The sequence below is a fragment of the Acanthopagrus latus genome, chromosome 23, assembly GCF_904848185.1.
Source record: "Acanthopagrus latus isolate v.2019 chromosome 23, fAcaLat1.1, whole genome shotgun sequence".
Taxonomy (NCBI): Eukaryota; Metazoa; Chordata; class Actinopteri; order Spariformes; family Sparidae; genus Acanthopagrus; species Acanthopagrus latus.
The window spans coordinates 8,849,860-8,875,389 of record NC_051061.1 but is presented as its reverse complement, the minus strand read 5'-3'; the positions used below and the strand labels follow the sequence as shown (position 1 = coordinate 8,875,389).

At 46.2% G+C, this 25,530-nt stretch overlaps 1 protein-coding gene across 2 annotated transcripts in view; it reads left to right on the top strand.

Annotated features, from left to right (window-relative positions):
- The first annotated feature begins 1,820 nt into the window (after window positions 1-1,820).
- grin2aa (glutamate receptor, ionotropic, N-methyl D-aspartate 2A, a) overlaps window positions 1,821-25,530 on the top strand; it is a 156,448-nt gene continuing 132,738 nt past the window's right edge. The window contains exons 1-2 of one of the 2 annotated variants that reach the window (XM_037089898.1): window positions 1,821-2,072; window positions 12,077-12,571. In XM_037089898.1, coding sequence (XP_036945793.1) covers window positions 12,080-12,571 — 492 coding nt within the window. In that variant the 5' untranslated portion in view covers window positions 1,821-2,072; window positions 12,077-12,079. Of the gene's footprint in view, window positions 2,073-12,070; window positions 12,572-25,530 lie in introns of those variants that run through there. The other variant, XM_037089896.1, reaches the window with a different exon arrangement.

Below are 25,530 nucleotides of genomic sequence, written 5' to 3'. Positions count from 1 at the left end.
AAGTCCTCTCTTGACATTCTGGGAGTTTATTGTGCCAAACTCCCCAGCTGAAACTATGGGTGCTATCAGATTATCACCTCGCTGGGGCTTGTTGGTTAGCATGCTAACTTCAGTATACATCTCTGCAAATCAAAGCGGATAAAGAGCTCACCAGGTAAAGTGTTTGCCTCATCCAGGCTAGGATCCACCCTGTAGCTTTTGCTGCCGTCCTGAAAACTTACAAGTTTGAACAAGGTGTGACATCTGTGACTGAAGTTGAAAAGATGTCTAAAACTGCCTTGTAAAAACGTAACAAGATGACTGTTGAACCCTGCCATGTGTCTGCTCAGTGGGAAAATGTTGGCAACGTCTTACAAAAGACACATTAAAGAGTATTCACAAAGCTTTCCAGCGCAGCAGGAGCTAAATGTTCGTGTCCTGTCTTTCCAGGTTGAAAAGCAGACCAAGTTACCCACAGCGCCTCCTGAGGGAACAGCCCGTTAACCTCGCCGACTTAACACTCGCCTAATGGACAAAAAACTTCTACAGGGTCAGCGAGGCAGAAAACTTCAGCGGTAACTCCCACGTATGTTGCCTTCAACTTTTGTGATAATGAAAATTCCCCTGCAGTGGAACATTTATTCTCAGCCATCTCCTTTTACTTCCATTAGCTTAACCAAACATTGTTGAATTGTCATGTGGGGAGTCTAATAATTAGCCTGCATGCATTCACAGATTGTTCCTGTGCTTGTACGTCAGAGTTCCCACTTCTCTTCGATTTTTTTTTTTTTTTTTTTTTGGTGCATGATGGTGGAACAGTTGACTTGCACCACTGGGTTGGCGTAGCTCTATTTTCATACCCCCTCCCCTTATCCTCTCTTTCTGTGTTCCAGTTTTCTGGATGGGTTGAATGTCTAAAAAACAAAAAAAACAAACCCCCCCCCCCGCAAAGAATGCGTGAATGGAGGGAGACAGTTGTTGGCAGAGAGGTGGGGGGAGTTATTCCTGACCAAAAAAAAAAAAGAATGGAGATGGTGAAGTGTCTGAAGGGGAGGGGAGGGGTTTACAATTGTTGTGTGAATCATTTGCGATTTAGCCCAACTCTGCCTCTATTAGTGTCTCGTTGACTGAGCCACTTCCTGAAGGAGCTTTAGCGCAGAGAGAGAGAGAGAGAGAGAGAGAGAGAGAGAGAGAGCGTCAGACCGGCGGACCGACAGTCCGTCTATCTATCCAGCTGCCCCTGCCTCTGCAGAAGCGCGCGGCACTGGCACACACATAGACCCCCCCCCTCCCAAAAAAAGAACGCGAGATCACACGCACATATCCACGTGCACGAGAGAGATAGAAAGAGGGGAGCGAGAGGGGGAGAGACGTTGGGAGCGGGTCCCATGCACGCTCTGCAGGCTGCCGGAGCTCCGTGTTGTGCGTCTATGTGTGCGTCCGGCGGCTGCTCACCTGCCTCTTCCTCTCTCCGCGCCCGGGACAGGAATAACGGGATACCGGGAGCCTGTGATCGCACGAGAGGCAGGTCTGAGGCGGCCCCCCCCATCCCATCCCATCCCAACCCGACCCCCCCTTCTCCTACCCCCTCACACGCACGCACACACAGACATACACGCACGCACACACAATGCGCGGGGCCAGCAGCAGAGATTGCAGAGGAGAAGCAGCGGCAGGCGCACACACACACAATGAAGATTGGATTACAACAACAGTGATTTTAAATCGCGGCTGCGCGCCCGTGAAGTGCTGAGAAAAATAAAACCGGGGGATTTCATTCAGGTGGTTTTTTTTTTTTTTTTTTTTTTTTTTTTTTTTCCTTTTGTGGTACCTTTTTTTAATCTTCATTTTTTTCTGTCTTTCTTTCTTTCTTTTTTTTTTTTACTGTTGCTGTTGTTGGACACGGTGGGAATAATTCATCGCAAGAGATTCTGTGATTTCTTCTTCTTCTTCTTCTTCTTCTTGGTGTTTCTCCTGTTGTGCGGGGAGTGTGATCACAACCACAGGGGCTGCATGGTTTCTCGGAGGAGAGAGGGGACTGTTGCAATGTCATCTCACAACACTGTTTTGGAGCTCTGTGCAAGGGAGATGCTGTAAGTAGAGTCTCTATAAATCTTTTCTTTCTGTTACCTCTCTGAATTTTGGTCTGTGATGATCGTGCACCATTTCTGTCGATGCCCCCCCCCCCCTTCATCCTCCTCCTCCTCTCTTGATCAGCGGGTTGTTTTTTTTTTTTTTTTTTTTTAACCCACAGGCGTCCCCCCACTATCCAAAGTGCGGCACCCTCACCGCGGAGGAGCAGCAACCCGCTGTCCCTTAAAAAAAACACGATGCGAGAATTTGGGGATCTCTCCCCTCTCGGCTCTCACGCCAAATATCGTTTCTTTCTTTCTTTTTTTTTTTTTTTCCTCACTCTCTCTCGTGATTCAGAACGCTGGCGCAGTGAGCGGAGCGCGGACACGTTTTATCCGTGTGCCAGACATTCCCGTGCACCAGTAAAACCCGGCTGCACAGGTGAAATTCAAAGAGGCGTGCACTCCTTACGGTAGTTGGGGGCGCATGAATGAAGCTCACGAATATAAAACGCAGCGCATGTAATAATAATAATAATAATAATAATAATAATAATAATAATAATAAAAGATGGATGCGCTCTCATTTTTTTATCCAGAGGTTGGGTAACACATTGCGGTTTCGGTCGCGCCGCTGCTTGGAGCAACTTCCATCTCCATCTCCATCCCATACCAGGACGAGCCGTGAGCGCAATCCGATGGAGACGCCTCTCCGCGCTTATTCTCTTGAATTACATTTCTTAAATTATTTCTGTGCCCCCTTCCCAGACGTGACTAAAGAGTGAACACGGGGCTTTGCCCTAAAAAAAAGAATTGTACAAATTCCACTGTGTGAAGGAGCGCCTCGGTCAAGAGCGGAGGAAAGCAGGCCGGCGTTGCTCCAGCAGGGGTCGCACTTGCATTGTGTTGCTTGCGTTGAAGTTAATGGTGGGGGGGAATCCAAGTGAATTTACATCTCCCCCTCAACAACCCCCCCACCCTCCTCACACGCTCCCCTCTCTCTCTCTCCTGTTCTCGGGATTCAGTCACGTTGTTGAAGCGCAGTTCTCCCATCACAGAAGCCCCCCCCCCGCCCCCCCACACACCGTGTAAAGGCGCCAGCTGCAGCCCATGGAAGGGCAATCCATATTTTCTTATGACAGCAAAAGGAAATAATGTATTAACCCACTACCTCCACACACACAGATCGAGGCCCCCGCTGTAAATTACAACCATTCAGCTTTATGGTTTTCCTTGCTTTTACCATTCAGCAAGTGTGTGTGTGTGTGTGTGTGTGTGTGTGTGTGTGTGTGTGTGTGTGTGTGTGTGTGTGTGTGTGTGTTGGTGCGTGTGCTCACTTCAGAACAACAGATTATTCTTTTTAAGTACTGTTGTATTCGTTGTTGCCCGTCACAGCGCAGGCAAGAGTAAAGGGTGCAGAAAGGAAATGAGCCAGATTGCATGTTTGTGTGTGTGTGTGTGTGTGTGTGTGTGAAAGACACAGAGAGAGAGATGATTGATTTTTAATACACCTCCATTTACATATAGATGAGGACACTATTAACCAAACTCAGCTCTAGAGTCCAGTCAGTCAGTCAGAGGATACTTCTTCGACAAAAAACGGGTTAAAATCAGGTCGCCCACCGAGTGTCGAGCCGGCCTGCTCCTGCAAAGCAGCGCTGCCGTGCTCCAGATTCATCAGTGTTGTTCATGGATGAATAAAATCTTAAAATCGCCTCTGACTCCCGGCCTTTAGAGCTGTCTCGGGAGGAAAAAAAAGATTCCTTTCCCTGTTAGGGGGGCAAAGACCAGAGGGCCACACAGCAGCTAGATGTGCAAAATAACCTGCCAGCTTACATCGAGCCGCCCTGAACGACAACATGTAATCTTTGGCAACGCAAATGTATTGGCATGTCAAGCCAGAAAAGCAAAACCGAAACTCAGGAGAGTCTAATGTCGGACCCGACTGCGTAGCGATGAAGCGGAAACTGACTGATGCAATTAGCTCTGAGAGAACCGGAAATAAACGAGGGAGGAGCGCAGAGCGGACTAGGGAGGTGGAGGTGTGCGCTGGGTATCAGGTGTGGGGAGATGGAGAGAGAAACAACGTTCACACCCCTTATATAAGGGAATAGTAGTGGGTCCTTCTTTGTTGGTCCCTCACGCACACACACACACACACACACACACACACACACACACACACACACAGAGTGGGTTTGTAGGGAGCTAAAGAGGTATGTGCAGTGGGCAGACAACATGTTGAAGCCTGAGTGGTAACAGACGATTACTTCCACTGGGCTTCTCATGGGTGCTCATGCACACGTCAGGGCACACAGAGCAGATGGCTGGGGCCTGGGAAAAAGAGACAGAGAGACAGAGAGAGAGAGAGAGAGAGAGAGAGAGAGAATTGAATGAGGGAATTGTCTGGGAGAGAACGGACAGAGGAATGAGCTGACAGAGGAGAAGAACGTCTGAAGAGATGGGGGTGGGGGGCAGATTGCGGGATACTTGAAGCGGCACAACAGGAAAGTTTGGCGAAACCTTGTGAGCGGAAGAAAGATCAGGAGCCGAAGCAGACAAGGTTGAGATACCCTGACACAAGCCCCCTTAAAAAAAAAAAGAAAACACCAGCTTCTTTACTTCCCATAATGCATTTTGACAGCGTCTTTGGTCAGAACTTCCCTGCCTGATGAGTGCCTGCTTTCCGTCCTCTGGAAAAGCTCCCCTAGAGCCACCAAACACATTACACAACTGTTTTCACAGGCTGTGTGCTGAACTGATTTCGCTGTGCAGAATAATAATTGGACTCTGATTCAGAAGTGCTCTTCCCATACACCGACTGTCAGTCAGACAGTGTGGGTGCTGCTGTGACGTCATTCCCGGGACTTCATGACGCCCGTCCTCTGTCGGTGTTTCTTCAGGTTCTGTCTCTCACCCTCTCAGCCAAGGTGTCTTAGCAAAGAAGTTGCTTGGGGGAAAACAGTATAGGACAACGACAGGTCTAATATTTATATGAAAGAGCTCTAAAAATTGTTCTTACTTTGTATGCAGAGGACATGTAGACAGTTCCCGACTTCGGCGGCGCATTTGCATTCATACAATTTCTTTTTCTTGGTGTCGGTTTTCCTCGAAATGACAGAATCTCATTTTAGAATGAAACTCTCGAACAGAGAGGGATGGAAGAGCGTGGAACCAGAGGAATTAAACCAGAGAGAGAGAGACAGAGAGAGAGAGAGAGAGTAATGGCAGAGTGGGGAAATGTTTTGGCAGAGATTAATAGAGAATATATTCATTAACAAAGTTATTTTAAAAATCGAGTCATTTTAGAATTCATCTTTGCATAACTTTGCAGAGATACAGCAGTGAGACAGTAGGGGCAGGGAGAAGTCTGATGAATTAAAAACCAGAGGAAGAGGGAAGAGGCTGGAGGCGCTTGAATATATGCTCTGGGGCGGAGGACAGGGTTGTGGTTCAGGGGTTAAGTCTGTGGATCTAAACATGGGAGACAGGGAGACGGAGCTGCTGGAGCAGGGGAGTGATTGAAACTGGCAACAGGAAGCCGAACCCGAATGGATCCGAACACTAAATGAAGGGACCACATAACTAAAAAGTGGTTGCCAAAATAGTTTCTCTACTACACGAGGGGGCGGATGGAGGACTGATGGACAGCTGAGAATGTGACAAGTCACTTGGACACCGTTGGAAAAAAGAATACGCTGCTCCTCTCTCTGGTTGTGAGGCCCGGCTGTGGGGATTTGCTCCCGCTCAGCCGTAAGGGTGTTGCTGAGGTCGGCTGCTGATGGCGGGCGATACGGTCTGGCTCCTAGAGCAACAATACATTATATACAACAGCTGGTTAGACTTTCAAAGTAAAGCGTGCTGACAAAATGTTTCAGAGCATGACAAATAATGACTTTGGGATGTTGTTAACATTGTTAAACAGTCATGGTTAGGTTAGGTTTTAGGCACCAAAACTAATTGGTTAGACCTACTAAAACTGCTGTGTTAGGTTTAGGCATGTATATTACTTGGTTAGGGCTAGGCACAAAAAGTATTCAGTTAACGTTACTAAAAATAATTGGTTAGGTTAAGGCACCAAAACTAATTGGTCAGGGTTTAGGCATTAAAACTACTTGGGTAGGGGTAGGCACTAAAATGGTTTGCAACGCAACAAAAAGGGGCATTGCACACTATTGTGGAATATTATGTATTTGTGTACATTAACATTCAACCTCAGCAGAGCCCAGAAGTTCAAAACTAGCTGCTGAGAAGTACAAAGTACTGTACGTGTCCCTCTGTGTTTTAATAGAGCATTTAGATACAAACAGTTCCTTCTGTCTGCATCAGCTGAACTGAAAGCAGAGCATCACGGAGAGACTGGCAGAAGAAATGTTATTAATAAGAAGGGACGTAAAAAAAAAAGGAAAAGACGGCAGATGCAGAGTTGTGGCTGTAAGGCTGACTACAGTGCCTTAATGCCTGAAAAAACCTTGGGAGAGATTATGAGAGATCACGGAGGAGTCTGGAGTTTGTAATATAAAGATGTCTTGCGGATGTCAGTACAGAGTGGGGGTGGGGTGGTGAGGCCAAGTGGTGAAAATATGGAGGGATGAAATCGGCATGAAAAATGAAGGTGCAGACAGACGGATGAGTGAGCAGGTGAATGGGCGCTGAAGGGATGTGGAGTAATGGAGGAGCCGATGTGGGACGCATGTTCAACATACAGTATTCAGCATCATCCTAACGAAACCAGGAAAGAAGACGCACACGTGTCCTCTGGGCCGTGGCATAGTAACACACACACACACTATTCCATACTCGGCATCAGCCATTCTGAGCCCCGACCCCGTAAATAAATCATATCCACAGAGTGTCTTCAGTGCGTTGATTCAATCTAAATGCCATTTAGCAGGATAGAAAGAAGAACGGATGTGACCACCGCCGTAAATGTAATCATATTAATCATCATGTAAAGATAGTGCGGCTGAATTATTGATGCACGTGAAAGCTAGTTGTGTGTTTGACCACAAACAGGAAGAGCGTTTTTTTTTTTTTTTGTATTGCAAGAGAGACAGAGATTCCCCCTGCTGGTGTGTGTGTGTGTGTGTGTGTGTGTGTGTGTGTGTGTGTGTGTTTCAGCAGAAAGAATCACAGAGAGAGAGATATTTTTTTTGAGATTTCACTTTGAACGTGTGCACGCTGAGAGAACGTTTACAGGTCGTGCCTGGTGTGAGCTAGCAAATCTGATTGCGCGTGAGTGTGTGTGTGTGCCCGCGTGAGTGTGTGTGTGTGAACGATAGCCAGTAGTATGGATGCGCCTGCCAAACATCATTTACTGTTGTGGTGCCAAGAAATGGTAGCCCTTTGTGTGACGACAAACTGCCCCAATCCGATTTGGCTGGGGGGAATACTCTCTCTCTCTCTCTCTCTACTCTTTCTCTTTCTCTCCCTCTCACTCTTCCTCTCTTTCGTTCCCTTTTCTCTTTGCACGTCCTTTTCTCCAGATATTTTTCTTCTCTATCTGCCTTGCCTTTACTTCATCTGCCTGTTTTCCTCCTCCTCGCTCTGTTTTCTCTCCCTGAAAGCCCCCCGTGATGCTGTGAGTTGAGACAAGGAAAGAGAGAGAGGGAGAGAGAAAAAAAAATGGTCTTTTGTTTGTCAAACTTCCACAACGCCCCTCGGAACTGAAAGAGATAATCTCATGAGCGACGAACTGTTACTATAAATACCACATAGCACCAAATTGGTACCAGTTTAACTCTTCTTTTTTTGGTTTCGCCATTCAAGATCTCCGTAGCCACAGGAAAAATGTGTGTGTGTTGGTTCTCGGAGGATGGCTCATACCGTACAAAACGAAACTCCCTGAAACACAACAGTATGATTACAGTACATATGTGAGCATTCATGTAGCAGCGTTATTTATTTATTATTTTCCTCTGCTCACATTCTCCAGACTGTGTTGGCTTCACAACTCTCCTGTAACCTCCAGAAAACTGCTGATGAAAAGCCTTTTAGCAGCCTGATGTTTCTGACCGATACTGCGATATTAATAGTGAAATGTAATATATGAAAAGATAATATCAGCAGCAGTGGCATAATGGACTAGTAGTAATGAAGACAGTCCTTCAAACGGAAGCTCTGTGTTTAATTTTCTCTTGACAGGAAGAGCATCCTTCTCGAGTGCTCTTGAGCAAGGCGTGAAATGGGAACAATTCATAGTTCGTTTTTCTAACTACAAAAATACTGTAAATGCTTTTACACAATATTACATCTTGTGTTATTGAGATGAATAAGTTCTCAGCTGTTATACTCCATCATTCTCCTGAGAGAGAAACACCAGTCGTAAAGAATTAAGTGATTTCACACAACTGTCAGGGCAAAGCCTTCGTGTAATCGTGCGGCTTTTGGGCGAAGGAGGATGACGACTTCTTGACAGAGACACTGGGAATCCATTAGGCATTCGGTGCCCCCTCTGCAGTGAATGGCCCGAGATGTTGGATGATTCATCCTCAGGTCTGCTGTAACAGTGGTGATGCTCAGTCGGGCAGGGGGTGTGTGGTGTGGGGGCAAGCAGCGCTCTGCTTGTTTCATAAAACACGGCGATGACACAGTGAGCCCACATGCATTATTCAGCTGGCAACAGAGCCCTTCCGCCGAAGTCTCAATTTCATTATGGAATCACAAGGTATGACAAATCGCAAATAGTCTTAAAAACCACTGTCATACTTATACAGTAAATAGAAAAAAGAATCAGGAACAGCTTCCTCCAGCAGTGTTGGAAAATACGGCCAAACTTTATGAGTGAAAAAATACATTATATAACTGCTTACCAAGAAGTATTCTGAGTAGGATACTAGGAAAAAAACTAAACTAAACTAAAAACAGCTGAATATTCAGATGGGAAGGGGGAGTCCAGTGTGGGTTTTGTTGTTCCATCAGATGGGAAACTCAGAGGGCCAGTTAAACAGCAGTTGGCAAGCAGTGGCACAGAAAACAGTTTGGAATAGATCTCTTCTTGAAAAAATAGCAAATAGCTGTTTTGTTGGTTCACTTAAAATACCAACTTCACTGCTGGCTGTTTGCTTAAAGGGCACTCAACAAACCTTTAACTGAATCTACAGCCGAGCGGTGATATACAACCATTGGATGGATTATGACATTATGATGCAAGTCATGTGTGTACAAGTTCAAGGGAACAGTAGACCAAAAAAATGGCTCAAAAATGTCCTATCATGCAATTTTAAAAAAGGCAGTCAGATAAATTAGTGTTGCCGCACCAACTAATTCCCTGTTCCATGGTCCAAACGTTCCCCTCCAAATCTGATGTGGCGTCTCTTATTAATTTTGAGCTTTTTAGTTCAGTTGGAAAGAAAAAGTCTACTTTTTTGCTTTAACGTACCATTATGAAATAAAATGTTGACTGCACAGTGTGATGGAAAGGGAATAATGAGGTCACTGGAGCTGGAATAAGACTCGCTCTCACTGCGTAACACCGGGGATGAAATCTCCTGAGAAACTGAAGGCTTGATTAACGCTGCGAGCACATCTGCTTACATGTCTCAATTATAGAATAACTGAATGATCAGAAAGTCACGGACATCTGGAAACAAAAGCTATCGGACAAAAGCAGCGTGTCCTGTTTAGGGTGGATGCTACTCTGAGGAAAGCGGAGGTGTTCCGGCGATAATCCTTGGAAGGGCTAGAAGGAAGGATGTTGAAAAGTTGTCAATTCCTAGTTTAGCTGCAGGAGAAATAGACAAAACTGTGGGTCACGTCCTTGGTAACCAAATGCCTGCACATCTCACTCTATTGTTGTGGTTCTTCTGAAGGTTGGCAACATGCGGACGTCTCGCTGCGTCTTTCACAGCGGCGTTTCGTGGCTTATGCTAATGGTTGGGAACCCTTTATAAATCAGACAAGTTTCTTATGATCTTATGATCTCAGTGCTTAAATCTGTTCTGCCTGCAAACAGTGGCCTGATAAACGGCGGCTCCTGCAAATCAATCACGCGCCGGCGGGCTCTGCGCCGACGCAAGAAACACGCCGTCCTGTCAGTGAATCCATAAATCGTCAGCGGTGCACACGGACACGTTATGTGACCATATGTTACATGCCCTTCTGATTTTGCTCACGCTCTACTGTTCAGCACACCTGCTCATGTGTCTCACACACAATCTACAGACACACACTTGATGTTTTATGCTCTCCGAGCACGGAATGTCCGGCGAGCATTATCTCTGTGGGGAGCGGGCTGGTGGAGATAGTGGTCTGTTCGTTCGTCACTCTTGGCGCAGAGTAACAGCTGCCACCTTCTTAGCACTGACTTCATCACCGTCTCATATTCACATGTTCATGCAGACATGCACACTGTCAGGCGCACAAACATTTGTTTTAACTGAGGAAAACCCCTCTCCAACCCTCCGCCTGCCATGTCCGTGCCCGGCAGTGGCATCCCAAGCTATTTATAGCGCCCGCTGGTTTATATTTGTCTGTTCTTTCCAGCCTTTATGTAATTTGTCTCTTACTTACCTCTGGGATACAAAATGATCTGTGTGTCTGACCGTCGTGTCGCCGCTGCGTAGAATCATTTATATAAGAATCTAATAAATACAGGAGAAGAAAATCCCAAACCAACGCAGAATTTATGTTTTCTTTTGTTTAATGCGCTGGTCACATCGGTTTCCAACTCCAATATTGTTGTGCATGCAATAAGGTGTCCCTTCTAGTAGACCTTTAATAAAAATCTTAGTGTGACAAGGGATCCACCAGTTATATATGCGTTTTTATTGTTCAGTGCAGTTTTGTTTACTTTCGTCCCACCGATACGTTCATGGCAGTGAGGTTAAAGATATAATAAAGATTTCACAATAAAATGTCCGAAAACAACGGCAACTTGGTTACAGTTTCATTGAGTTGTTATGTCCAAAATGTTTTCAGTAATGTTCAAACTAGGAGCATCACGATTCCTCAAACCCACGGTTCAATTTGACTTTCTAATTTTTAGGTCGAGATTCAATTTAAAATGTTTTACAATGCTGACGGCTATCTTACTTTAAGACTTGCATCCGCATCAACTGCTCGTTGTTTAAATTCTTTGTTAAAAACATGACGGTTTGGCAATCCAGGTGACCTTTTTGCAGGGTCAGGTTTTGGTAAGATATTCAAGATGCTGCCTTGAATTTGAGGGATCTAAACTGAATCACCCCTAGTTCAAACCCAGAGAAATCCTCAAGTTTACTCAAGGTAATGTTTAATTTTGTAGTTTATTGCCTCTGCTGGAGAGTCAGAGAGTTAGGAGTGAAGCTGGCGAATGCGACTGAAGATAGCGGGAATACGACTTTAAAACATCTCCTCGTCTGTGAGCATCTCTGCCTTGGTCTCGTAGATAGATTTTCAGCGGCAATGGTGGTTGTTTAACGGTGAAGACAACAACTCCCATGACTCCATGCTGCATCACAACACCACTGAACTCCCAAAGACTTCAACTCCAATTACCCACTGTTACATCAGTCTCTTACATGCACATGAGCATAATTAATTGTCAACATTGCTATTAATGGAAGAACTTAAGTCAACCAACTGGCAGGAAGCGTAATGGATGCTCTGTGCAGTTTGTCTGTTGTCACTCACAGAGCTCCCTTTATATGCTGCTGGTTGAATGTAGACTATGAATTGTAAAAATGTCTGCCTGCCTCTTCTGAAGGGCTCGGCTTGCTCCGGAATCATCTGATCCTCGCAGTCGTGACCATAAAATGTATACTTGTTAGTCATCTCTTTCACTCAGCCTCTCTGCAACTTCCTCCCAAGGCCATCTCCCTCCCCACAAGGTTTATGTATTTAATAACATTAGAGAGACGAAGTGGAATAAAAATGAAGGATTCGACCTCAATGTGTGGCCTCAAAGAGCTGTGCATTAACAATTTATCTCTGCTGTCTTTCCCTCTCTGCCATCATCATTCCACACTTCTCCCTCTCATCTCCTTCTCTTCTCTTTTTGATCTGTCTTCATCTGCTCTGTTTTCCGTCACCTTCCACCCATGCAGGGGATGAAGTGGTTTGGCAGGATGTCCCTCAGCAGCAAAAGGAGTAAGAGGAGGAGTAGAAGGAGCAGCAGTTGTGGCGCCGGTGGTGATAGTGTGCTGCTGTCCCTGGCTCTCCTGGTGGCGGTGACCCTGATCGCAGACCCCGCGGCAGCTCAAAAGCAGCGGTCCGGCGGCTCGGAAAAAGTGCCGGTCCTGAACATTGCGGTCATCTTGGGGCGCACGCGCTACATCTCAGACCGGGACATCCGGGCGCTGTGGAGCAAGGAGGACCCCATAGATGTCAACGTGGTCACACTGCTGGTCAACGAGACCGACCCGAAAAGCATCATCACCCACATGTGCGACCTGATGTCCGGGACCAAGATCCACGGCGTGGTGTTTGGGGATGGCACCGACCAGGAAGCCATCGCCCAGATTTTGGATTTTATTTCCTCGCAGACGCTCATACCCATCCTGGGCATCCACGGAGGGTCGTCCATGATCATGGCTGACAAGGTACGGAGCAGTGTGTGCGGGATCATGTGTGGATAAAGAATGGTTGGCTACACGGATGTTGTTGATGATTGGGCGGAGTTGTGCAAAGGAAGGTGGAGTGAATGGGAGAATGAATTGATTGAATGACTGCTTTGGTTTGGAGGGGTTTGCAAAACATCCTGGCTTGCATCTTTGCAAGCAATCAAGCAAAGCTGCGGAGAAAAGTCAAACACACTGTGACTCTTGGCGCTCAGGAAGGGCTCATATCAGTGCAGCTGGTGGCTCGAGACAGAAATGCAGAGAGGAACCAGGTTGACACGGGTGGGAAGCAATAATGCGGTGGAAGCACAGGGGGTAAGGATGAGGTAAGTATCTGCAGAAAAATGAGCTGGAGGAACGGGTGGATGAAGAGAGTATTCCAAAAAGTAGGTCGAGAACAGAAGAATGGATGACTAAATGAGGAGATAAAGCAGGAGTAGGAGTGTTTTAGTAGTTTGGCGGCTGCGTGGTACAGTGAGCTGTAATCTTGGAAGTCTCCATTCATGGCGCAGGATTCCCTCAGACAAGGTGCACGGGTCCTGATTGGCTCTCATATCGTGAATAGCCGAACGTCTCCTTTGCCTGCCAATCACTTTGAGCTGTGAATAGAAACAGATGAGGAGCGCACGATACCCTGGCTTCTTGCGGCAGTGTTTAGCTGCTACGATTCATCTGACTCACAATGGGGATATTCTGATCCGTGGTATTTGGCGCGGGGGGGGGATCAAAGAGAGCTTACCAGACAGTGTGTTCGCCAGTCTTTCCTTCAAGACGCTACACGTGAAACATCAATGTGTCACCATCAAAAACAGCTAAAGACGCAGTGTTTCGACGTAATAAGTGTAAACGCATGGTGTGATTGTTACAAATTACTCGCGCACTTTTCCAGCCTCGAGTGCAGCTTGTGCACTCTCGACTCTGCTCTCACTTTACTGAAGAGGATAAATCATTTTTCTATAAAGCCCTCTTTTTCTTCACGATCAGACAATGCGAGAAAAAGAATCACAAATCTTATAGCTCCTGTCGCACTGAAAGAATAGCATCCTTCTTCCTATTCATGCCATAAAGCAATCTCTCTCTCTCTCAGGCGGGTCCGGCCGATATTCCCACCAAATCCCACCCTGTGGCCCACAGTAACACAGTCAGTCTGGAGGTCGATGAGGCCGCAGAACCTCTCAGCAACGATCTTGTTTGTTTACAGTTTATATACAAATGTCTTAAAGTTACTGCGGTAATGGGTTATTGATCCTGTAATGCTACATGATGCCCCTTTTTAGGAAGAGGGACAGGAAGCGGGGGCAAGTGTTGGAGGAGAGGGCGGAGGAAGGGGGAGGAGGCAAGTGTTGAAGCAGAGGAGGTGGAGAGGGGAGGGGATAATCCCTCAACTTGACCAGAGGCAGGGCTGAGTGTGGTGGGGAATTACAGAGTGTCCTGATTGGCACCTGCCACACACCACCTACTTAAGCTGCAAACACACACACACACACACACACACACACGCACACACACACTCACACACACACACACACACGCCGCATGTCCCCTGTCAGGGAGTGTCATTGAAACAGCAGCGATTCAGCTCCCTGACAGCAGGCGTGTTTCCTCCTCGGGAGCAGATGAGGAGAAAATAATCCACTTTAAAGTGCTCGACCCACCACTTTGTCTCCTCTTTGTTTTCTTTTTAACGTTTTCCTTCTTTCCTCCCATCTCATCTGTCCATCTGTGTTAGCTTCAAACTTGCACACGCTCCTCACGCTAGGTGAAGTTGTCTCACACAAGCGAGCTCACACAGACCGCAGTATTCCTCCAGGTTGAGGTATAACGTATGTTCTTAATGCGTTTTAATCTTCTTTTTTTTAATCACCTTGGGCTCACCCAGTGTTTTTTTATAGAGCCACTTAAGAATGTGTGATGTTCCTCATCATTGTCATTACTTTTTTTCTTCCGGACATTTTGAGGATGCAACGTTTTCACCTGAGAACCTAAGAGTATCTGAGGAAATATTAGAGGATTATCACAGTTGCTGTTTTATACCAGATTTTCTGATAATATGTGCAGAGGAGTCTGACAAAATGAAAAGGAAATCCAAGCTGGAGGCTGGATCAAGGACAACGATGTAAAAGTATGAATGTAAAGGTCAAAATGATCTGAACGCTGGAAAACTGAACAATAAATTGAGATTAGTGCCAATAGTTGACAGCTGACATTAGCCCATCACAGATATATCGGCGATGAAGCTCATAAAGCAAATGAAAATGCATAATTTAATTCTCAGGGAAGTTTACAGTTTCATTTTAGATGATACATTCCAGTTTTAAACTGCCAAAATACCCTGCATGCATTACAATAACCCTATTAGCATTCACCCAAAAAATCAAGTGTCAGTTGTGCTGTGCCAGAGCTGTTTTTAGGGACAACAGCAACACATCATTATCTTGGCTCTAGTCTAAAGAAAATAGCAAAAAACACTCTGTTAGGACTAAGAAAAGATCATGTTTTGCTTGCCACAAACACAGCAGGAGTCTTCCAAACTTCCCATCAGAATTGTATTTTTGCTGCCACAGGCATGGCTGGCAAATGTCCCGTGGCTTCCTTCAAAATATCCAAAGGTGTCACACTTACAAATGTTGAGACGCAGTGTTGAACTGCAGTCACTGGCATGGCAGCCTTCTGAGCCTGTAACTCCACCACTGACTGCTCCTCCTGATGTGACAGTCAGGTCATAAACACATAATGTGGATGTGATGTGCAAACTGACCTTTGACGTGTACCATTATCAGCAGAAATGGTCTGCCAACATTTTATCCTGGTGACTGGGCAACTACAACTGAGGTAAATACATCAGACTCCGTAACGATGTTACATTTTTTATATGATCGGAGGTCCTGGCATCACTTATACATACAGTGTCAGCACGATTAATGGCAATGATGGTGTTAAGTGTGTGATATCCCCCCTCCTCCCCACCACACTCACAAAAAATACAACAGCCAAATGTGTTTAGTGAGTGCCGCAGTGTCTTTCCATCCCAAACAGGGATTAGGATTCTTCTCGTGCATCCTCTGCTGCATCGTCTCCTTGTAAGGTTTACACAGTGTTTTTACCCTCCTTTTGAAAGTTTATATAACCGCTCACCCCTCTGTAGGTTAAGGTTTTATACGGTTACCCCTCTGAAAATGTAAGTAGCGGAGTCTCTCTGCCGCCTTGTTCCATGCAGATTTTCGCTAATCCTCATGTGAAATATGAGGAGAAGCTCGCCTCCGATGATTACGCCTTGTAAGACCCTCGGTGTGTTTGTCTGTTCACGATTACGCCTCCGTGCTCGTGTGTGCTTTAGACGTGTGTGAAATTCTTCCCTGCGTGTATATATATATATATATATATATATATATATATATATATATATATATATATATATATATGCTTTAATGCCTCTGCGTGCGCTGAATACACTTTTTGCTCTGTGTGTGTGTGTGTGTTTCCTTCTCCCGTCACTTGGAGGGCTAAATCTCTCGGTGCCGATGACTTCCAGTCAAAGCCGTTTCCTCCTCAACCCCTGGAGAATACTATCCGAGAGCTCCCCCCCATTAAAGAAAGACGCTATTTACGCCTCGTCTCCGCTCTCCTCGTGCCATCCCCTCTGCCCATCCCTCCATCCCTTCACTCACATTTTCATTCTCGCTTGTTAATTAGATAAATGTTGCAGTATGTCCCCGTGTTAGTCCCCTCCATACATCTCTCAGCCTTTGTTGAATAATGCATCACTTGCCAGTATTGAAAAGAATGCATTATTGATTAAGGAAAGAAATATCTTTCCTCGCTGCATTCTCAGCAATTCGGCTTGAAGGTGCCACCCTGGCAGCTCTTTGAAACTCGTGGGTGGCAAACAAAACAAACCCTCAAATCATATCATTACCTTTTCATTGTATTTACATAGCTTCATTCTTTTATTATGTTGTGTTTGTTTTTGCTTTTGGTCTCTCCATTCATCAACTTTTTAAGGCGTGTCCCCGGTGTAATGGTGTGGGCGGATGTCTGGCTCGGTCCCTTTGATTGGCTGCATGTAATTCCCACGCTAAATGTCCATCGACTCGCTCGGTGGTCATTAACGGCAGCTGGATCAAGTCGGTCACGAGCGCTGTTCACTCTGCGTGTTTGTACTTTAGTCTTTGTTAGTCTCTGCTCTGCCTTTACCTATCGACGCGTCCGGTCTGATTTGCGTGATGTGCTGCCGCCGCTGCAGCTGTTTTCTCTTCATATTTGAGGGCACATCTCGAGAATTAAATCATGGTCTGTGCACCAGATGTGTCAACAGCAGCCTTGGGAGATGTCCCTCTCTGTTGTGCTGCTTGAAGACAAAAAAGCAAAAAAAACCCCAAAAAACAAAAACACTTTGCTTCTGAATAAAACAAAGTGTTGAGTCTGGAAGATATTGTTGTCATGCTGTTTATATTACTGAGTTACTGTGTTCTGCAGTGATGTTACCTTAACCATCACGCTGGCACACACACACACACACACACACACACACACACACACACACACACGCGTGCACTTTTACTTTAGAGCTCATCTCTTGAGTGTCTTAAACAAATGACACTTCATTTACATGGGCTGATTAATTAATTATTCAGTGATTCAAACAATTAATGAATATTAATGAACACGTAATGACATATCCAAGTCTGATTCTTAGTGGAGCACAGACATTAATCCTCCGACTCTCGCTTTCTTTACAAAATCAGCGACTTATTTCTTTTTTAAGCATGTTTTTTAAGTCACGTTTTAATTAATCTTTGCATTTGATTAATCCTGCCCACTGCTAATAAAGAAATAATACATTTTATATGTGAGTCTAGTCTAGATAGTAAATATATGCTTTATGTTTGTAAAGTGCAAAAGAAAACAACGATACTGGGCTACATCGTCTATGGATGAATGAACACTGTCAGGGCTTTAACCCATGCTGTGTTCCAGTCCACGCTGAAGGGTCGGAATTTCATAGTGGAAGTTTGTTGCCTTCTGACCTCCAAGCGTTCCAGGTGCACAACACCAAAAGTTAACAATAAAGTTGGCTAACCCCTTACAAAATTATTCTCGCTTCATAAAATGCCCTGACCTCCCCATTGTCCATACCACGCTTTGCACATTCCCCCAGAGGAAGGCCAAATAAAAAGCGAGTCCAGGTGCAGTTATTGTGTGGAGGACACAAACGATCGACCCCCCCAAAAAAAGATGTTAAAACGCTTATTTTGTCAGATGTTTCTTTTCAACACGATGTGATTTTTGGGACTCTGGCAGCAATGCCAAAGCAACTTAACATAACGCAACCGCTTACTCGCCAATCAACCTCAGCCACCTGCCGGCTTGAGAATTAAAGTTACTGAGTGTTGTGTGATGTGTGTTACACTCAGAAGTGCCAGGGCATCCCTGTGACAGGCACTTTTATACTTTGTTTCACTCATCTAAAACAAATATTTTGGTCTACAGAAGCACCCTACCCCCCAACCCATGGGTTCTGCCATTGCTGTGTGAATTCATGAAGTCGCAGTAGATCACAATAGAAGTAATTCCGACATTTACAGGCGTTCCGTTGTACCTTTTCTCATGGGGGGTCGGACACTTTTGCTTCAGAGTTAACTGGAGTGCAGCATCGGCCTCTTCTGAGTGACCGTTACACAGTACAATCATCCAAATGGCGATGAGAGGAAGGCAATTCAACATATTTTACTTTGAAATCCAGCCTGGAGTCACGCTCACATTGAGCTGCCCACATGACACTGAAAACTCATTGCTCAACCAGCATCAACCATCGACGTTGGTCTGAGAGAAGGGCACAGTGTCAGTAACGATTGTTGTCAGTCAGCGTTAAAGCCCTGTTAAGGACTGCAAGAGCTAAAATGCTAAAGCTCATGGCTGTCAGGATCTAAAAACATGTTCTTTTCTTTAAAGAGCTGTTATTTTTATACAGTAAGTCAGCTGACTGACTCTCCTCCGTGACGATCTGGTTGGGGGTCAGATCCCGGATCAACCACTGCCACTCCATTTAACTAATTAAACAGTGACGCACAGACACACATCCAGTGCACACGAGCTGCGAGTGTATTTATGTAAATGATCGATCGTCGGTGGTGAGACTTGTCGATAGATCCCCAGATAACGAGCAGTGGTTTTTCTGACTGCTTGTATTGATGACCTCGAGCACTCCTCGCACTTTTGTCCGTACGAGTGCATGTTTCACGGCAGCTGTCATGGCGGCTGGTGGCTCAAAAAGTTTTCTTGTACCAACTAACCACACGCGCACACGGTGTAACTGCCTGTGTTAATGTAGTGGATGCAAACATGTGAGTGTGTGTGTGTGTGTGTGGTGTTATCGTGATCAAAGGACATTATTCATCCATCCCTGTTGTTGTCTCCCCTCAGGCGGTATAATTACACACACACAACAGGCGTCCGAACACACACATACACACGCAAGCACTCTGGTGTTTGCTGCTGCCTCCTCGTGTCAAATAGCAAATCAGAGCAGTGGGGAAGGACGGAGCGAGAGGGCTGAGCAGAAATAACGTTTCATGACATGGTTTATGAGTTTGTCCAATTACCGCGCGGAGACGTATGTTTTTGTTTGGCTTCAACCGCCCTCCCATTTAACTGGAGCGTCTTCCCGCTAGAGCCCGCCGCGCTGTCGCACACATCCGCGCTGTCTGCGTGCATGTACTTCATCAATATATCGCCAACAAAAGGCAATCTGTATTTGTGCGTCTATAATTGACTGTGTGTGTGTGTGTGTGTGTGTGTGGGAACAGACTGCGATAATGACAACACTTGGGTGTTGTCAGATTTCCTCTTTACCCCCTGGTCCTCGCTGAGATCCCCATGGTAACACTTTACTTGTTAGCTCTCCTTGTTTTTGAATTCTTTATGCGTGCGTGAAGTCGCTGTAAATATGAAAAACACTCATGTGTGCACGTGTGTGTGTGTGTGTGTGCAGCCACTGTATGCCTCAGCGTGCGTATTATTCCGATAGCTGGATGCGGCTGTCTCGCAGATGAGGAATGGCCTCTCACTTCTCAAAGGGAATCGATTTGAATGAATATGTGGGACCGGAGGAAATAGAGCTGTTGGCTCTTTTCATGAGTTTATTCCCTACTTTTTCTCCCCTCCTGCCTCTCCCTCTTCTCTCTGGCCTTTCCCTGATGGAATCTGTTTGAAAGTGCAGAAAGTTTGCAGTCGTGCTGCACAGTTTTCGAGGTTTACTGTCCTAATGGAGCGGCTCTCTTCTCCTTTCCCGCCTTTCCTCTGTGTCCTCAGCTCCTTCCTTCGCCTTCTCGCGGAGTCTATCGCTCCCATCTCTCCGTCTCTCGGGAGAGCCTCGGCTTCAGCCTCAGGAACGCTGTGTGCGAGGGGCTGCAGCGGCACGCACGCCTCGCAAAGCCCACAAAGTCACATATTGCAAATAAAAGGCACTCTTCTTTCGCAAGGATGCTCGCAAAAGGAGGACTGCATTTTATCAGTGTCAGCCGCAGCCGGGGTGGACAAGTCGGGTCAGGAGCTGTAAAAAGCCCCTTTCTGTCATGAAATCAACCGAACGGGTCACCTCGGCATGGTAAAAAACAGAAGTTATGACCCGTACCAACCACGAGGCATCTCTCCCACTCTTAAATTAATTGACAAACGTTCGGGATTGAAAGGGCTAACGCTGCGTTATGTGATAGCGAAACGGGGAGTGTGAATTGATTTCGATGTCGTACCCGTAGCGGCGTTTTTACTTTAGTCTTTAATCTCCTTACGCACTTCATCTTCTCCATGTTATCCTTCTGCTGCTGCTCAGGCCTCTTCTTCCCCCCACTGTTGTCTTCTCCGGCTGAATCGCACCCTCCCGCTGTGAGAGATGCTCCAATAATGCTCCTTCCATGCAGGAGCTGACGGAGCCCTGTCCCGCGTGATTTGCATGCAGGTTCGCCGGTGTGACAGCGCTACATTAGCTATCTGCTCAGACTGTTTGTCTGGTGCGAGTTGCATTATTAGCGTACAAGAGTTTGTTTGTGTGCACGAGCTAGGACGTGTCGTGTCGGGCAAACAAAACGCCGCTCGGGCTAACGACGGACTAATCCTCTTGTCTGCCGGCCTTGTGTGTGAGCAAAAAAATAACAGTGTGTGTGCACATTTTTGGGTTGGGTGTGACTCTCTGTGTCTCTTGTTGATTAACCCGAGTGTCTCAGCCGCAAATTGAATTTCTGATCTGCTTGACTCGACTCTTGTCAGCCGCCGTAAGCCGACAGAAATACCCCCACAATAAATATAACGTAAGCTCGGCGGCCGAGAGACTGAGGAGGCGCGCGGGAGAATAACACAGCTATCACGGCTTTGGAAGGGAGAATTTTGTCATCTCAGCTTAAGCCTGACTAATATACAGATAACACATGCACGCAGTTGCGGGCTGCGAGAGTCTTTTCATTCCTCGCCTTTGCGTCAGCGCCAGCATAAATGTTACGAGAGACAAGAATCTGGTTGCCCAAGCCTTCAAAGACAAGTTCCTCATTTCCTGACCGTTGAAATTGTCCGCACTCTGTTTTTTTTTTTCTTTTTTAAGCTGCAGAACCTCGGCGGATCTTAATTCTCGGTGCATGCTGCAAACTGCTTCATTATGAGCGACAGCTACTTATTAACCAGAAGCATCTTGCAGGAGGACTTGTCAATCACGGTTATGGCGGAGGGGCCAGGGAGAGAGCGATGTGAGCGAGAGGTTGATTTTTCAAACTGTATTATCACCACCTACTGTCAGTCACGCTCCCGAGATGCACACGGATAAATATCAGCTAACTTTGCCCCCAGGGATGTCGATCTGATGGCTTATTTATGTTGACATGAATATGTAAAGCTGAACGCATCGCTCTATTGATTCCATCCACGCTGGCAATCAAATCGGGGGTGAGTATAGATTGACAGCTTGTTCTGGATGGATAGTTAAATAAGATTTTCTGCTGGTGTTGAGGGTCATAAAGTCACCGCCCTCGCGGGGCTCGCAGCAGCTGCAGCCACCCTGATATATGTGGCTCCATGCGAGGAGCGATTCCCCCCCAGCAGGTCCTGTGGGTGCTGTGTTACAGTGAGAGAGCAGTAAAGGAGCCAGGGACGAGGAAAGACAAAAGAGTTAGAGGCTGTTTGTTTAGGCATGCTCGCTTCCAACACAGAATCAGTATTCAACCACATTTTTTCTTGTACACTTTCGCATCTAAACCCTCGCCCCGCCAGTTAGAGCGATGTTTTCCTTCCTGTTTCCACAGTTGAATGTCTGAGATTCACTGCGTAGAAGGCTGTATGTGCACTAGAAGGCTCTTTTCACCTTTATCCAAGTGTAATTTTTCTCCGTGCTCAATGAAAATGTGCTTTTAAAAGTCAGGACTAACTGCACAAGCATGAAATATTCAATGTACACAAGTGTGATGTGGAAACCTGGAGCCTTCAGTGAACAAACACTGAGAATGGACTTCACGGTGAAGCAGGAGACATCTTAGAAACTGGAAACATTTGCATATTCATACATTTAGAGTGGCGAGGAATAGAAGCCTTTTTAAGGAATTTAATGATGAGGTTTTTTTTTTCAAAATCCTTTTATGACACAGACACATTAGCAAGTTTTTCTATGTGTGGAGAGGATCTTAAATATCCTTTTTATAGCTGACCTGAAACGTTGTTCAGAAGTAGAAAGAACAGCCCGGTCATGGGGATAAATGTCGGCAGTTAATGTTTCCCTTTAACCACTGGTGCGTTCACATCTGTGCACGTCACAGGTGATTTCCTACAAAATGTGTCAAATACTTTGTCATACTCTCACATCTGGACGCAGAGTGGATGGTGGTGGCCGTCATAAGGCTGCTAATCCGATGACCACTGTTCTAGACTGCGTTTGTGAGCGTGACATCGCTGGGTATTTTGAAGCAGACCTCAGGTTTGCATTCATAAAAACAGATATTTTAAGCTGTTTAGAATGATCTTCTCCAAAGCCTGGCCAGTTGTAAAGCAATGTCAAGTTTCAACCTATCCGTGGGTTTGCAGAGACATAATTTGCCAACATTCATTAAGGCCACTCATAACTAATATTATTCAAATCTATGAAATGTATATTACATTGCATAACATTCAACAGCAGACATAAGCACAGACAGAACATCTCACAATGGTCGCCTGTGCAGCTCTATTTTACAATTCCCCCGTTACACATGCAAACTGTGAAAAATGCCTCAAAGTGATGCAAGCTTTGTCAGAAGAAGCTTGTCGTGCCGAGACAGAAACAACTTACCAGCCTTTACCTCTCACTCTTTTTGAATTGTCTCGCTTTCTCAGAAATGGAATGTCTCAAAGGTATTCATTTGCACCCTTTGCAGCTATTCAGGCACGTATGTTTGCGCTGGCTGAGCAAGCCGATTCACCTTCTCCGTGATTAAATGCTGCTGACGTTACACAAGATATTATTTTAGGCTGCAGCGCCTCCAGTGAGGAATGTAGATGCAGAACGGTGGTCATGGGAAGTCAGCTAAAGTCCGATCGGGGGGTTCTGGACAGCAGCACCAGTAATAAGGAGGGAAACCTGGGAGCCTTCAAACAAACACGCAGCGGTTATTTGTGAGCTCTTATGAGGTCAGCCAGGCTCCACTGTGCCGAGCGGTGCACCGACACACTGATATCTTCGTGTTATACTGTCAGTGCTTTTACATTTCTGGTGCAGTGTGGTGTGGCGCAGGATCCTTGTGCGCTACGATGTCTTCCCTTTGAGCTGCTTTGGGATTGTGTGTAAAAAAAAAAAAAAAAAAATCTGCCGTGCTGGGAGGTCAGAAAACAGTCAGTCGCCTTAAGTTTGATCTAATTAGACGAGCCCACCGAAACACCGACCCGACCCCCCCCCTCCAACTTTAGCTGGAGAGACGGATAGGACAGGAGGCATTTTGTTGAGAGTATTTTTTAAATAGGTCACTGTAAAGTAGCGACAAAGGCTCGGCTGTCATCGGAGGGCGACAACTGCGCTGTTCTTTCGAGCGTGGCACGGGCTATCTCGCACCCAACCTGCATCCCTGTGCAGATCCCCCCCCACCCACCCTCTCTCCTCGTCTCCCTCTCTCATCTGCATTCCGCATCTTATCTCCAAAGTCTATCTGTCCTCCCCTCTCTCTCTCTCTCCCTCTCTCTCTTTTTCCCCCCTTTCCATCGCCTCGCCGTTAAGTGTTTGAAGATTGAAGTGGGAGATTTCTGCTCGTATCTATCGCAGCCATGTCGAAAGGAGTTGGCAACAGCTGCACCCCGCGCTCCGTCTCCTCTGCACACACACACACACACACGCACACACACACACACGGTGCACTTTTCAAAGCTTTAGGTTTCAGGAGCGTTTGATTCTGCTCTCTTTGTCTCTCTGTCTTTAATGCTTTTTCAATCTTTCCCTCCATTTCTTTTTCCTTCCATCCATCCATCCATTTCTGACTCACACACACAGAGTGTACATACTGAGAACACACAGTCAACCAGAAAAAAAACGCCGCTGCCAGATTACTCTGCAGTGTCTGCAGTGAACGAGCGAAATCACGTTAGACCAGGGCTGACTTGCTCCTCTCGCCCCGCTCGCTGCATCCTGCACGGAGCGCCGCTCCAGCGTTGCAACACAATTCCATTAAAAAACGGACCGTAGTCTCTCCCTCAGCACTCTGGCGCGGTGTAGCCTAAGCCCAGCACTGCAGCATGTTGGGGGCAGTGAGCTGTGCTAAAAGACAGGGAACGGAGAGATGCAGGCAGTGAGAGTGACATGAATTAAATATCCCTCCGACGAGCCTCTTCCTTGTTTCACTCGTCTCTCCATTATGATGGAAAGCCCCTTGGAGCATGAAGTCAACCTTAATTGTTCTGAAGTTGTCTCAGCTAGATGGGCGCAAGGACGGACGGACGGATGGATGGATGGATGGATGGATGGATGGATGGGTGGATGGAGAGGTGGAAGGATGGATGGGTGGGTGGAGGATGACTTGTAAGAAGGTTTCCGTGTGACAAGCAGCGAACAAGCTATGGCCACGGCGGGGGGGCTCTCAGGAAAATGGCATTATTCATGTTTTATTGGCTCACTCAGTTTATTTGTCTCTCCCCGCCTCGCTCCCTCACTTCCCTCGGTCGGCAGCCAGCACTTTGCTCTTAAAACTTCAGCTCTGCGGAAAAAAATAAAAAATAAAAAAAAGGAACGGATGCTGCCTCACATCCATTAACATGAAAGACAACTTAAGAGGTCTTGTCGAGCTTGACAAGAAGCCGAAGTGTCCCCGTGTCTGGCTGTCTTTGACGAAAAGCCACACGCTCCTCAAACTTTTAACCCACCTTGGCCTGAAAGCGACTGAACATTTACACTTTTAACTTGTCACGCCTAATGTTTCACTGCCGTTTTTAGGTACGGCGCATGTTCTATACATTGTGCGTGGAAACGGTTTGCAGTGAGCCAGAGTGACAGCTACATGATTTTTCGGAATTCCGCAGACCGCCGTTATGCAGCGGCTGACCATGTCCTACCCCCCCCCCAAGTTTTAAATGCTGCAGTGAACGACTTTTTTCGGTAGGCACTATATTTAGTTTTCAGGTCATTTGCAACTTGTCTCGGCGCTCTTGGTTCTTTTAACTGCAGAGTCCTTAATAAGAAGTCCTTAAAGTGTCGCGTCGCATCACGTTACCGACGTGATGCGAGCGAGTCCCTCCGCCGTTGGATTGCAGCGTTGCGGAATTCAGCTGACTTCGGAGATGGAGGGAAGAGAATGGGGACGATGGAGGAGTGACTCAACAGCTTTCTCCTTGAGAAAGAGAAAAGAAAAAAGCGACAGAAAGAGGGAGAAAAGAGGGACGGAATGAGCACAAATGAGGGAGTTAAAGATAGAATAAGAGGTGCGGAGCAAACCGGAGAGAGAGGCTGA